This window comes from Acomys russatus, chromosome 18, assembly GCF_903995435.1.
Source record: "Acomys russatus chromosome 18, mAcoRus1.1, whole genome shotgun sequence".
In the NCBI taxonomy this organism is placed as follows: domain Eukaryota; kingdom Metazoa; phylum Chordata; class Mammalia; order Rodentia; family Muridae; genus Acomys; species Acomys russatus.
In genome coordinates, this window is record NC_067154.1 from 58,447,510 (window position 1) to 58,459,946 (window position 12,437).

The 12,437-nt window shown below is 48.5% G+C and overlaps 1 protein-coding gene across 1 annotated transcript in view; it reads right to left on the reverse strand.

Moving 5' to 3' along the window:
* The window catches only part of Abcc4 (ATP binding cassette subfamily C member 4), a 203,622-nt gene that overhangs the window by 104,755 nt on the left and 86,430 nt on the right, over positions 1-12,437 (reverse strand). Inside the window, exons 12-18 of the mRNA XM_051160966.1 lie at positions 11,775-11,869; positions 11,496-11,582; positions 7,542-7,638; positions 3,433-3,642; positions 1,662-1,802; positions 1,254-1,291; positions 798-892 (exon numbers count right to left, since the gene is read on the reverse strand). Coding sequence (XP_051016923.1) covers positions 798-892; positions 1,254-1,291; positions 1,662-1,802; positions 3,433-3,642; positions 7,542-7,638; positions 11,496-11,582; positions 11,775-11,869 — 763 coding nt within the window. The remainder of the gene's footprint in view (positions 1-797; positions 893-1,253; positions 1,292-1,661; positions 1,803-3,432; positions 3,643-7,541; positions 7,639-11,495; positions 11,583-11,774; positions 11,870-12,437) is intronic.

The following is a 12,437-nucleotide window of genomic DNA, read 5'->3' on the forward strand; positions in this document are numbered from 1 at the left end:
ATAATTCATTTTTATCCAAGGAAAGCTCGAGAGCACGCTTCCTTGTGGGAATACTTGAAATTTTAGATGAGGATTTTCTTTTTAAAAGTAAGTAACTCTACACATATCCCAGGCACTCTTGTGAAAACAGAGTGCGGTGTGAATATTAGTCTGGCAAACCAAATGTTAAATTAATCACACAGTTGGAGACGTGATAACATTGTTGATCTCGAGGCAGGAAAGAGCAGTCCTAATTCCCACACACTGGGCTTCTCCCTGCTTAGCTCCCCTCCTCAGGAATCACTGAAGCTGGAGAGATGAACAGGGGTGCTGGGGGGAGCTTTGCATACCTGTGAGGGATAATGCTTGTTTTGGGGGTTCTTGCTGCCAGTGGATTCCATCCAAGTTCAATAAAGGCCTGGGCTTATTCCATCAGAATTGGAACAATCCAAACCACGGGGTGGGTATCCGTCTCTAATCCCCCTGCCCATCCATAGAACGATAGAAGATTTAGCTAAAACAACCTATTAGAATAGACAATAGCCCCATATTTCCAGTGGCTGGTTTTCTGAACGCTCAATCCTAGTTTAACTTTCAAAATCCAGTACAGAGCAAATTAAGAGTCTTCATTCAACCTCTTTCTTCTGGTAGATTTTTTTTTTTAATAATTATTCTAATTAATTCACAGAGTAAATGCGACTCAGTCTCCTAATCTGCTAAGGCGTTACTGACTTACTCCTAGGAGCTCTGGTTACTCACACAGGCTCATTGTAAGCACCTCAGGCCTTAGTATAACAGAAGGAATGACTAAACCTTACCTGCATAAATCCCTAAGTACCAGTTAAGGTCTAGCGTCTCAGTTACACTTCCGTTTGCATTTGTAGTGTTACGCAGAGCACCCTGCTTGTTTGCCCTACGGAAAGAAAAATGGGAGGAAAAAAAAGTAAGGTATAGATTCAGGTAAATACAAAACAAAAGGAGCCTCAGTTGAAGAGAAATGTGCTAGACAGCAGTCTTTGGCTCGCACAGTACTCTGTGCATCCGCCTTTTAAGATTTGAATGTTGACATTCAGTTCCCAACATGCAGTCGAGGACCAGATGTGGGTATAGACCACTGTGGGTCACACCTCACCAGCAAGACACCACTTTTTCCTCATCAGATGACTAAGATTAGAAGAGAAGGCCCAGCAAACCCCAGCTCTCCCCAAACACCTGTAGAGAAACGAAGCCACTCATGGACCCGACAGCCTTTAACTCAGATCAGAGGGACTCACCAGTAGGAGAGCCACCAGTCCTGAAGAACGTAGAAAACCTGAGGAGGAAAGGGAAACACAATGTGGGCCTCTTCATCTCTTGCTTAGGACTCACAACTTCTAAGAAGGGGAACATGGAGGGGGGTGGCCACAGAGACATCGGGTGGCCGGAGCTGGCTCAGGTCTATGTAAACCCAACTTTGCAGACAAGGCGCCAAGGCTACAACTAAGTAATCTAGATCCTACAGGTGCCCCCACTTTTTTTTCCCTCTATACAGTTTCCAACTCCAGTTAGCATCACTTATCATGCTCCCTCACCAGCCAGCGTACCTCGGCGTGAATCCTGAGTGGGCGGCACAGGGCCATCAGCCACGCAAAAAAATGTGCACGCGCAAATATCACACCGAGGGCACAGAGGTCATCATGTACCTGAGCTGCCATGTTCAGCAGAACAAGGAAGATGATGAAAAACCAAGACGCGCCAGCAGCAAAGTAGTTCTTGTAGGCCTTGAAGCCGACTTTCCCTTCTGAGCGGCTCTCCTCCGGCTGCGCTGCCTGCGTGTTCTCTGTCTATGAAGGAATAGAAAGGGTGCAAGCTAAAAACCACAACACGAAAGTTCTTCAAAAGTCGACTACTGACCAAGCTCTGGGCAACAGGTCTACATGAGAGGGCGGGCCGGTGCATGGGGAGGTGCCTGCTTGCCCATGCGAGTCTCTGAACTCAACCGCAGCAGCAAGAGCACCAAAAGCTAACCAGACGGTCCACGCCACTAGCCAAAGAAGGTAACTGAGTTGGAGCCTCCTCTACATGAGAGGTTGGACAACACATGCACGAATATTGGAATTATCCGGGCTCCGAGATTTGGAGAATGAGGGTTCGGATGGCAAAGACAGCTATCTGTGTAGTCAGACCTGGCATGGCTGGGTTCCGCACTCACAAACTGAAAATCGTCATGTGTGCTGAACATGTGTGGACACTTTTCTTTACCACTATTCACTAGTAATCATGGACCAAGCGTTTACATAGCATGTATATTGTATCGTGAATTGTAACTAACTAGATTAATTTTAAGTCTCTAGATTACTAAAGAGGCCTTAAAACACCCAGAAGAAGTACACTGGCTATTGCATGTGCAGCACTTTCACATAAGCAACTTGGAACTCCTTTGAACCTTGGTATCTCTAAGGCATCCAAATCCTTGCCATGCCAATACCTTTCTTTCTGTCTTCCTTCCTTCCTTCCTTTCTTTCCCCACCCCCCCCCCCCAATAGTTTTTTTCCCACGTGGCCCTGGCTGTCCTGAAACTCACTCTGCAGACCAGGCTGGCCTTGAACTCAGAAATCAGCCTGCTTCTGCCTCCCGAGTGCTGGGATTAAAGGTGTGCACCACCTCTGGCTGGCCAGGGTGACTTTGCTTTTAAAGGAGCACTAGCGCATACTTGCTTGGAAGGCTGTCAATGTGGTGCAGGTTCATATGAGCTGAAGATAGACCTGGGTCTGTGCTGACTACCGGGTGAAGATGTGGCCCTCGGGCTAGGACAAGGAGGAGAGGGAGGAACTAACTGTCTGTCATGTGCTAGGGTTGCCAGATCTGCATCCTTCTTGACTAACAAATAAAACATCCAAAATAGGGCAAAGAGCTATTGTCAGCAAGAGTCCGAGGCAGTGGATCTCAACCCGTGGGTTGCGACCCTTTCAGGGGTCACCCGGCACCATCAGGAAACACAGACATTTACATTAGGGCTCATTGACAGTAGCGAAATGACAGTTGTGAAGTAGCAGTGAAAATCGTATGGTTGAGGGGGTCACCACAACATGGGGATCATGTATTAAAGGGTCGCAGCGTTAGGAAGGGTGACAACAGCCGCTCTAAGGTGCTGTTCATGCTCAGTCTTATGGATGCAAAAGCTAAGATTCGCCTATGGTAAATCCTAGACTTCAGACATCCACGAGCCACAGAGACCTCTGGAACTTCTAATAGCACAGCCACGATGGACGTCTGGGAGGCTCTCCAGCCCACACCCACGGGAAGGCCACGCCGCAGCCAGGGCTGTTGGCTTTACTCTATTTCAGTCCCGTCAATGACACTGCATAACATCTCAGAATCACAGGCTCAACTTTAGGACAAACGAAACAGCCATCAACAGAGTCATAGCGTCTCCGGGAGCCAACAGAACCATGTAAAAGAAGGCAGACTCACATCCTGGCCCTCTGGGGCCCCATCTTTCAAAGAAGGTCTGGATGACTGCTGGGACCAAATGGAGGCCTCGGAGAAGGTTCGGTTCCTGAGCGTCGGCGTTCCCGGGGCTGAGAAATGCTCAGCCTCCTCAGTCTCCTTCTTCAAAAGGGAGCCAAAATCTACGCCAGATCTCAGAAACTCGGTGTAAGTCCCCTTTTGCACCATCTCACCCTGCAACAAAAGCAATTTCAGACGCAGACATTTGCACTTGATAACACCAATCACTTGGCCTCAGTCCAGCGACCTCAATTATGACTGCTCTTGAGTCTGGAATAATAGCGGACAAGCAGGTAGTAACCCAGCCACCTAAGTGACAATCCTGCTTTCTGACAAATTCTAGGTGCCTGGCAACATAAAACCAATTGTCATTGTGCCTTACCACAGGCATTGAGGGAAACAAAAGGTGTCGATGGTGGAAGAATCCACCGAGTTAGGGAGGCGCCCAGAACATGTGCCAACGTAGGATGCACTTACGCAGCCTTAGCTGGCCACCTGCCCCCTCAGAGACAGGACTTGTACAAACTTCATGGCGTCCAACTGACACTTGCCCCCCCCCCCAAATTTCAGATTCCCACTAAAAGACTCAACATTTCACATGGCATCTAACCCGGTGGATTCTTCCTGACCAAGCAGGAATGAATGTGTAAATATCTTCACAATGTTTTACCCCACGAAGAGAGACCCAAATGGTTTTACCTAAAATGGCAAACAAATCCCTGGGAAAATGTCGGGGCACCGCATCAAAGGCTCTGAACTGAGGGCAGGTCAGGTTAGAGCAAACGTTCTGAGCCTCATCTACACCCCCATGCCCACCTCACCCCGCCCAGTCAAGGTGGTCCACTGAGGACAATCCCAGTACGTTCGGGGTTTTAATGATCTGATAGGTAAAGAACTAGAAAGTTACTCCTGATGCGCCCTATGTAGTTGCACTTAGAAGATAAGATTTGATTGGCAGGCGTGTTTAAAGCCCTTCCTCTGGGGATCAATCAGTATTGCACACGACATCAGGACATTTCCTGAGAATACAAGATTTACAACTCAGAGAGAGATGGGGCAGCCATCCTCTCTGCTGTTAGACACAGGGGCCACACTGATAGCAAGAGTGGGCCTCAGTTTCTCTAGGGTCCCTGTGAGTGGATAAGTGGATTGTTAAACACTGAAAACTCGCAATGTGCAGGAGGCAGGACCTCAATCGCGGTTGCCATGTGCCGTGTGCGGACAGGTGACAAAACTATTTCATACACACTGACTCTGCAGGCAGAATATTCAGCTCTCTGCCCATGACATTAATTGTTTTCCAGCTTGAGGAATCTGAGCTCATCTTCCCTCTGGGAATAGGAAATGGCTGACACACTAAGTCGTTGCTAAGGGGGTAGTCATCCTGCCTTTTATAATCTTTGTGGCGAGAATTTATTCCATGGAGATTTAACGGACAGCTCCCTCACCTCTCTTCGGTAGCAGCAGTAAGTATGAAGGAAGCACTAGTGGACCTTTGCACAGGCCGTGTGCCACAGCCATGTGCAATCTGTCCCTCCAAGAATAACTGCACATACACACACATTCTTAACTCTGGCTAACATTCATTTGTCATTCCCATTTTTGGCTCAGAGATGACAGAAGGACCCTACGGCTTAGATACAGCTGAACTATTTGTGGTCCTTGCTGTGTAGGGTAAGGCTTGGTCCTTAGAGGGCACTGCTGGGAGGCTCTGAAACCATTGGGAGGTGGGGCCTGGTAGAAAGGCCTACATGCAGAAAGGACTATGGGGCCTCGCTGTGTTTCTTCTCAGTGTGAGCTCTTCCTTGTGCCCTTCGCCTACAGCTGCCACAGCTGCGGCTGAAAGGGTGCTTCAGAAGGGAGCCCACGCAGGCGCAGCATCCTTAACCCTCTCTCCTTATGAAATGACTTGTGTTCTCCATCAGATCTCTCCCTCGGGGCTCAGGGAACACAGAAGTGGAGGCAGAAGAGTGTAAAGGCCAGAGGGGATGGAGAACACCAGGAGCACAGGACCCTCCCAATCACCTGAGCTCACAGAGACTGAAGCAGCAAAGCACAGGACTCACAGGGGCCGCACAAGTTCTCTGTGTATATATTACAGCCTTCAGGTTCGTGCTCTCAGGGACTCCTAAGTATGCGAATGAGTGGGTCTCTGAGTCTTGTGCCTGCTCTTGGGGCGCTTTTCCCTCTGCTAGTTTATCTTGTCCGACCTCCACGTGATGTGTTTTTGTTTAATCTCATATTTTAGTCTGCTGTATTTTGTCAGAAGCACTATTCTCTTGGTGGCTAATTCAGTGCTGAATAAAGTGGAAGGAGCAGTAAGCCCATGCAGGTGCCGGAGGAGGGAGGCTGTTTTCTGTGAGGAAGAATCTGACACTCGCCCCCCCCCCACACCCCCTCCCACCCCCAGAGCAAAAGATGAGGCTGGCAAAGAGCTCTGGAAGTTTCATGCTAATTTTGACCTCAATAAAGCGGGTGGCTTGTCAGGGGCTAAATGGTGGCGCCGCCCCCCAGGACGTGCTGGCTTTGAATCCTGCAACTAGTGAAAGTGACTTCACTGAGAAGAAACAGGATCTTTGCAGACACAATCAAGTTAAAGGAGAGCCACCGGAGAGCAGGACTGAGCGAGCAGACAAACACAGGCTATGCCTGTGAAGACAGAGACAGGATGGAACACTGCAGCTGCAAGCTGAAGAAGGCCGAGGGATGCCGCAGGGAAAGCAAAGGGTAGAAGAGGCAAGAATGGATCTTCCCTGAGAGCTGTCAGAGACAGCTCAGAGCAGCGGGATGCAGCCCGGCAGACATACTCGGCCACTGGTGCCCAGCACTCTGTTCTAGCAGTCCTAGGAAACTGACTCACTGACCTAGCAACCACATCCCTCTGCCTTCTGAACTACAAGAGCAACTCCTAATCGCCTCTGCTATAGGCTCTCAGGGTACCCTGGTGCCTGTGGGAGGTGGGAGATTACAGCTTAGGCCACACATTCGACAACAGTGGCCATGTCAATGCAAGGCCGATGTCCTGTGCTCTGATCCCATCTCTCTGCACGCTATTTCTTTCTCCTGCCTAGATGTACCTCTGCCAGGTAAAGGCGTGGCAATACTGTCACCATCCCACAAGCCCCATCATATCTCCTCTGAGTAGAATGGAGGCCCTACTATGGCCAGGGATCACCTGGCATGTGACTGTGATATGAATTGGCACTCCAAAGCACTTGTGCAGAGCAGCATCAAGTGGTCACAGTGGCCAGGCAGCTCAGAGCAGGGTGTGCTCACACAGTCACTGGTTTTGTTAATAAAAGATAGATACTCTTTAGGCAAACAGTAGATGACAATGCAAGGATAGATGGGAGATATCTCAATATTTGCAATTTCCAAATCATCTACTGTACCTTAGGTCATGAAAAAAAAAAAGAAAGAAAAGAAAAATCTCTAAGAAAACAACATTTTTATCATCTTTAATCTCACTGGAGCAGCTTGTACATTTGAGGGAGTACTTTTACATTCTGCACAAGGACTCGGGCTTAGCGTGTGAGTGGCAGCTCTGTTCTCTGATGGGGCTTCTGTTATTATTTGTTTGTTTGTTTGTTTGTTTGGAAGAATACATGAACCAGGGTCTCCTGTATCCTAATCTCACCTTGTGTCCTTTATATAAGAAAACCTTGGACTTGTGGTGCTCCTGCCTCTGTCTCTGGGCTACAGGAGTACAGCAGTGCATCTATCTATGGGGGGCTGGGGCTAGAACCTAGGCCTTTGTGTGTGCCAGGCGTACACTCTACCAGTGGGGCCATCCAGTGGGGCCACGTCCCCTCATAGTGATATTTCTAAAAGTCCCTTGGACATCCCCAGATGGGAAAGCCCATTTTCAACAAACCTGGGGGTCTAGCTGGACATCTAAGTTCCTCACGCGCACAACGTGCCTTTGAGAAACCTGCAGCTTTGCTCTTCGGTGGGTTTTACTTTCTTCTCAAGTGTTTTCCTGTCTCTGAAGGCCACTGCTTAAAATCTACGTTAAAAATCTCCTAACAAATTCCAACTCTGCTTTAAAAAAAAAAAAAGAAGAAATTACTTACATCTTTCAGTATCAGGATGTGGCTGGCGGCCTTTAGGTACTGCAGCTGGTGAGTCACTAAAATGGTGATCTTCTCGTGCAAAGTCTGACAAATGCACCTGCAAAGGTAAAAGCCACCAAAGGAGAAAACACATTATAACAGGCATCTCCCAACTGCAGAACAGGAGTTCGGGCCATATGAGAAAATGACAACACAGCAGCAATGTATATTGTAAAAGAAGTTTAAATACAAATGAAATATTAGCTGGAGAGACGGTTTAGTTAGTTAACGGTGGGCACGCTTGCAGAGGAACCAAGTTCATTTCTCTATGCCCACACTGGGTAATAAGTACACAACAGCCTGCATGAACCTCCCAGGGATGCAAGGTCCTCTGCGGGTACCTATATTCATGTGCACGTGCCCACACATCACAGAGACATGCTCTTAACCGAAAAGTAATAAAAATTAATCTTAAAAATTAAATACAAAAATAAGTTAATAATCTGGACTAAGAATTCACACTCACCAGCAGTGCCCGAGCCTTGCTCTAGCAAACTTTGAAAAGCAGCCCAGTAGAAAAGGCTGTGGATGCCGATTTTTCTCCCAAAACTTAGTTTTAAAATTACACATATTTACATAGTATAAAAAAAAAAACCTTGAAATTTGAGTGGCACATGATAAAAGCAGTTAAACAAAAAATAATATTCCAAAACAGGACTCAACTAAAGTTCTGGTTATCTTATTGTGATGCAGGCACCCTGAAGTGACAGACTTCCATCACGCAGGAATGCTGGCATTTCCTGAAGTGACAGACTTCCATCGCGTAGGAATGCTGGCATTTCCCCTAGATGGCTGCTTAGGTGGTCACTTGCGATGTACACGTCCTCGGGACACAGCTCAGTGGGCGAGTGCACAGGCCAACATGCAGGAAGCCCCGGGTTTAAGCCCCAGCGGCACAGCACATACACCAGTGGTGGCGCAGGCCTACAATCCTAGTACCAAGGAGGTGGAGATAGGAGGCTTAGCAGTTCAAGGACACCCTCAACTACATGGCAAGTCTGAGGCCAGCCTGGGCTACATGAGACCCTGTCTCAAAACAGCAGCAACAACGAAAATGAATAATGAGAATAAAAAAAAATTTAAAAAACCAGGCGATTGAACAAGCCTTAGAACCTCAGAAACTCTTTTTACTAACGTACACCCCACAACCTCGTCTCCTAAATAACAGTGGGTAGGAAAGTGAATGACAATGCCACAACCAGTCTCTGCAACAATCCTACTCCCCCATTCTGGGAGCAAATTTTCTTCTTTTAGGAGGAAAAATATCTACAAATCTTAAAAGGGAAGAAGCATCCCAATAGTGAGAGTGCTGAGGCCTGAAGCAGGAAGCGAAGCACTATGGTCCAGCCTCCACCACCATCCTCTTCAGGAGGCTTTTGTCTTCCCTGTGGTTCAGACCCTGAAACTCAATCACCAGGGTGACGTAGGAGGAAGTGGGGCTTTTTCCGTGGGACTCCGCTGTCACGGACAGGGTTGGCGTGGTTGTGTTGTGAAAGAGACCCAATGGATGAGCCACTTCTGCCATTAGGGCAAAGCAGGAAGCCATCTGTCTACACATCACCAGGTCCTCATGAGACATCACGTCTGCTAGCTCTTCACCTCAGGCTACGAGACAGGCATCGCTGCTGTTTACAAGCCACCCACTTGTGGTACTGTCTCATAGTAGCCCATCCACACCAAAGTGATGAGGGAGGCAGCGGTGTGGGAGATCTAGTTAGGACAGCCCTGAGGAGATCATGGAAGAGGCAGCCATCTGCAACTTTAAGATTTTCTAAAACGCAGGGGAAAAACCCACAGCTAGATCAGATTGGCACCAGCCAGAGTCACCAGCCTTCTGCTTCCTGCGTTTGCAACATATAGCTGTAAAACTCACAATCCTTCATAACCTTGGATGTATCTCTGCGATTGGAGAAAAACTGTTAATGGCAAACAGAAGAGTAACTCGTCCACGTTCAATAGAAAACACTTGGCATTTCTAAGCTTCACCACGGCCACCATCTTCCACAGCGTATTGTTCAATCCAATTTTCTAACCCGTTGAGAACATCCTCCAGCTGCTGCTGAGCGATTTCCTAAATTGCATTCGCGCGCTCCCTGCTCCAAGTTTCCCCCAATGAATGTGCTTCTGATTAGCAAGCAACAGTTCCAACCATCTTGCTCCTATCGAGTGTCTATCCAAAGCCATTAAAACATTAAGGGCGCGAGAAGACCTTATAAACACCGTGTTCAAAGGGGGAATGGGGGGGGTTGCCCTTGTGGTCTGCATACCGCTATCCAGCAGTTAACACGCCTTCCTCTCTCCTCCCAGGAGACTCTACTACAGCACCCCACCCAGGATTAGTCTCTGACTGATGGGAAATTTGAGTGGATCCACTCAGGGATCACCCAAGTGACAAAGGGTGGATTCTGTCCAGAGCAAATTCCATCAAGTCACAATCAAAAGCAGGCAGGAAAAAGGGGTGGGAGGAGTCAGATGAGAGAGCTGGGTCAAAGCCAAGCGCCAGCTGCTCTTGCTTGCTTTCTGCATTCTGGTAGACTCAACACTACCATGCGCACATTTTTGTTTTGATTGTGGTAAAATGCACGCGCCATAATCGTCACTACTGTAACCGTTTTACACTTCTGATTCACGTGTAAAGTGCAGTCGCACTACGGTCCAGCCTCCACTACCACCCACTTCCAGACGCTTACATCACCACATCACCACAACAGCAGGCACATCTGTATCCCGCGCTGGTACAGAAGCAGTCACTCTCCATCATGCACCAAGCCCCGGAAGGCCATGCTCAGTAGGTGACCCTGCGCTTCTGTCCTAGAATTACCAGAGCACACGCACGAGCCAGCGTCATTCTGCTGGAAATCTGTTATTAACTGATAACTTGAAGCTCACTACCTGATGATTTAGAGACAGAGCCTCAAGAGAGAGAACATCTGGGGAAAGACACATAAGCATAAAAAAGGGAAAAGGTGGCTACTGAGCAAACATGTAACTTAACCTCAACCTTCCACCCGCCACGGCTCAGAAAGGTGTAAGTTCTGACATGTGAGTCACACTATGTGTTGTGTTTTATTTTGGCACCCACTACCTAGGCCTTAGCATTTCAGGGACTCCTAATCCCTGTATAACGTGGAGGTGAGTGTGCGTTTTCCGCCCTTTTCTAGGGCCTTCTCATCCAAGCCTTTATACCTGTGTCTACTGCTCCCTTTACCAGAAGGAATGAAAGCCCATTCTTGGTGTCTCCAAATCTCCCAGCCTACAGATTAACATGAGCCAACGAGCCCCTTCCATGTGGGCTCTGTCTATGCTGTGCTCACTCAAAGCAGAGAGTTTTGAAGGAGGGGCTAGAGAGATGGCCAGCTAAGAGCGCCTGCAGAGGACCAGAGGTCAGTTCCCAGCACCCACGTCGGGTGGCTCATAGCCACCTCTAACCCCAGCTCCAAGGGAACCCAGTGCCCTCTCTGACCTCCTCTGGTATCTAAACACATGTGGCATCCACTCATCAGACACACACATATATACACAACATTGAAATAAATCAAATCTTATTTTTAAACTATGGGGAAAGGGGCCGGCTCCCCACTACCGCTCTGCCAATCTCCTTCCTTCAATTTAAACCTGTCCATCTTGCTTCTTCCTAGGGCCCAGGTCTGCCAGGCTCCGGGCTACGAACTTTAAAAAGCTAGAGGAAAGACCGGCAGAACTCTAACGCGTGGGCTCTGAGCACGTCGCTGCGCTCACAGCACCTTCCCTATTTTTCTACCCTGACCTTGATTTGTAAAATGGGTCGTCTGGAGGAGAACAGAAGAGGAGCATAAATGTGAGCCTCGATGAAATTGTAGAAACTACAAATCCTTCATGGGACCCACATGGAAGGGCCCTGGAATACAGAGCTGACCTAAGGCAGAACAGACTCACATCTGGAACAGATGCTTGCCCACTTCCGCATCGACAGCGCTGAGCGGATCATCAAGGAGGTAGATGTCGGCGTCCTGGTAGACTGCCCTGAAAGGCAAAGAAAAAAATCAGACTGTAGCGGGACCGTGGTTCTCAGTAACTGGATGTTCACTCAAAGGATCTATGAAGCTATTCAAAACCAGCTCTTCCCGGCACTGACATGGTGCGCAGACACCACATGGCCCACGCCTGAAGCTCCGTCAGGGCGCGTGCGGAATGGCTCGCGGAGAGGCGACTTACCGTGCCAAGTTCACCCGTGCTTTCTGCCCTCCGCTCAGCGTGGCTCCCCGGTCTCCTATGACTGTCAGATCCCCATCCTCCAGCAGCTGTAAGTCCTGCAGGGAGACACAGAGGAGGGAGGACTTCAAGTCACTTTCCAGTCACCTTATACCTAGCATCAGAGTTTCCAAGGTGGAGGTGGCAGCGTGTGTGTGTGTGTGTGTGTGTGTGTGTGTGTGTGTGTGTGTGTGTGTGTGTGAGATCGACAATGAAGGACTCAGGGTACATCCATGCTACATTTTTCTGAGGATTTATGTACATAACTATTTTAAAAGACACGTGCCAAGCAATGACCAGAGACTCGGCATTGTTTTTAGCACAGTAACTTTGGCAGTAAAGGAAACAGGTCCTGGAAGCATTTATAATGGAGATGGATGGTATGAAAAGGCTAGTAAGGCAGCAAGCTCCAAGAATAGAGGAAACTTGTTGTTAGGGGAGTGGGGGGGGGTAAGAGAGTTAGGGGGGTAGGGGGAGCTGGGGTTTGTCATTTCCCATTGGATGGTCAGCCAGGACTCAGATCAGCAGGGTTTAGGATGGAGCGGAGGAACACGTGTGCCTTCACAACTGTTTCACACATCTCTGACTCAGCTGTCCACCGAGCTTTCACAAACACCGCGAAGTGGT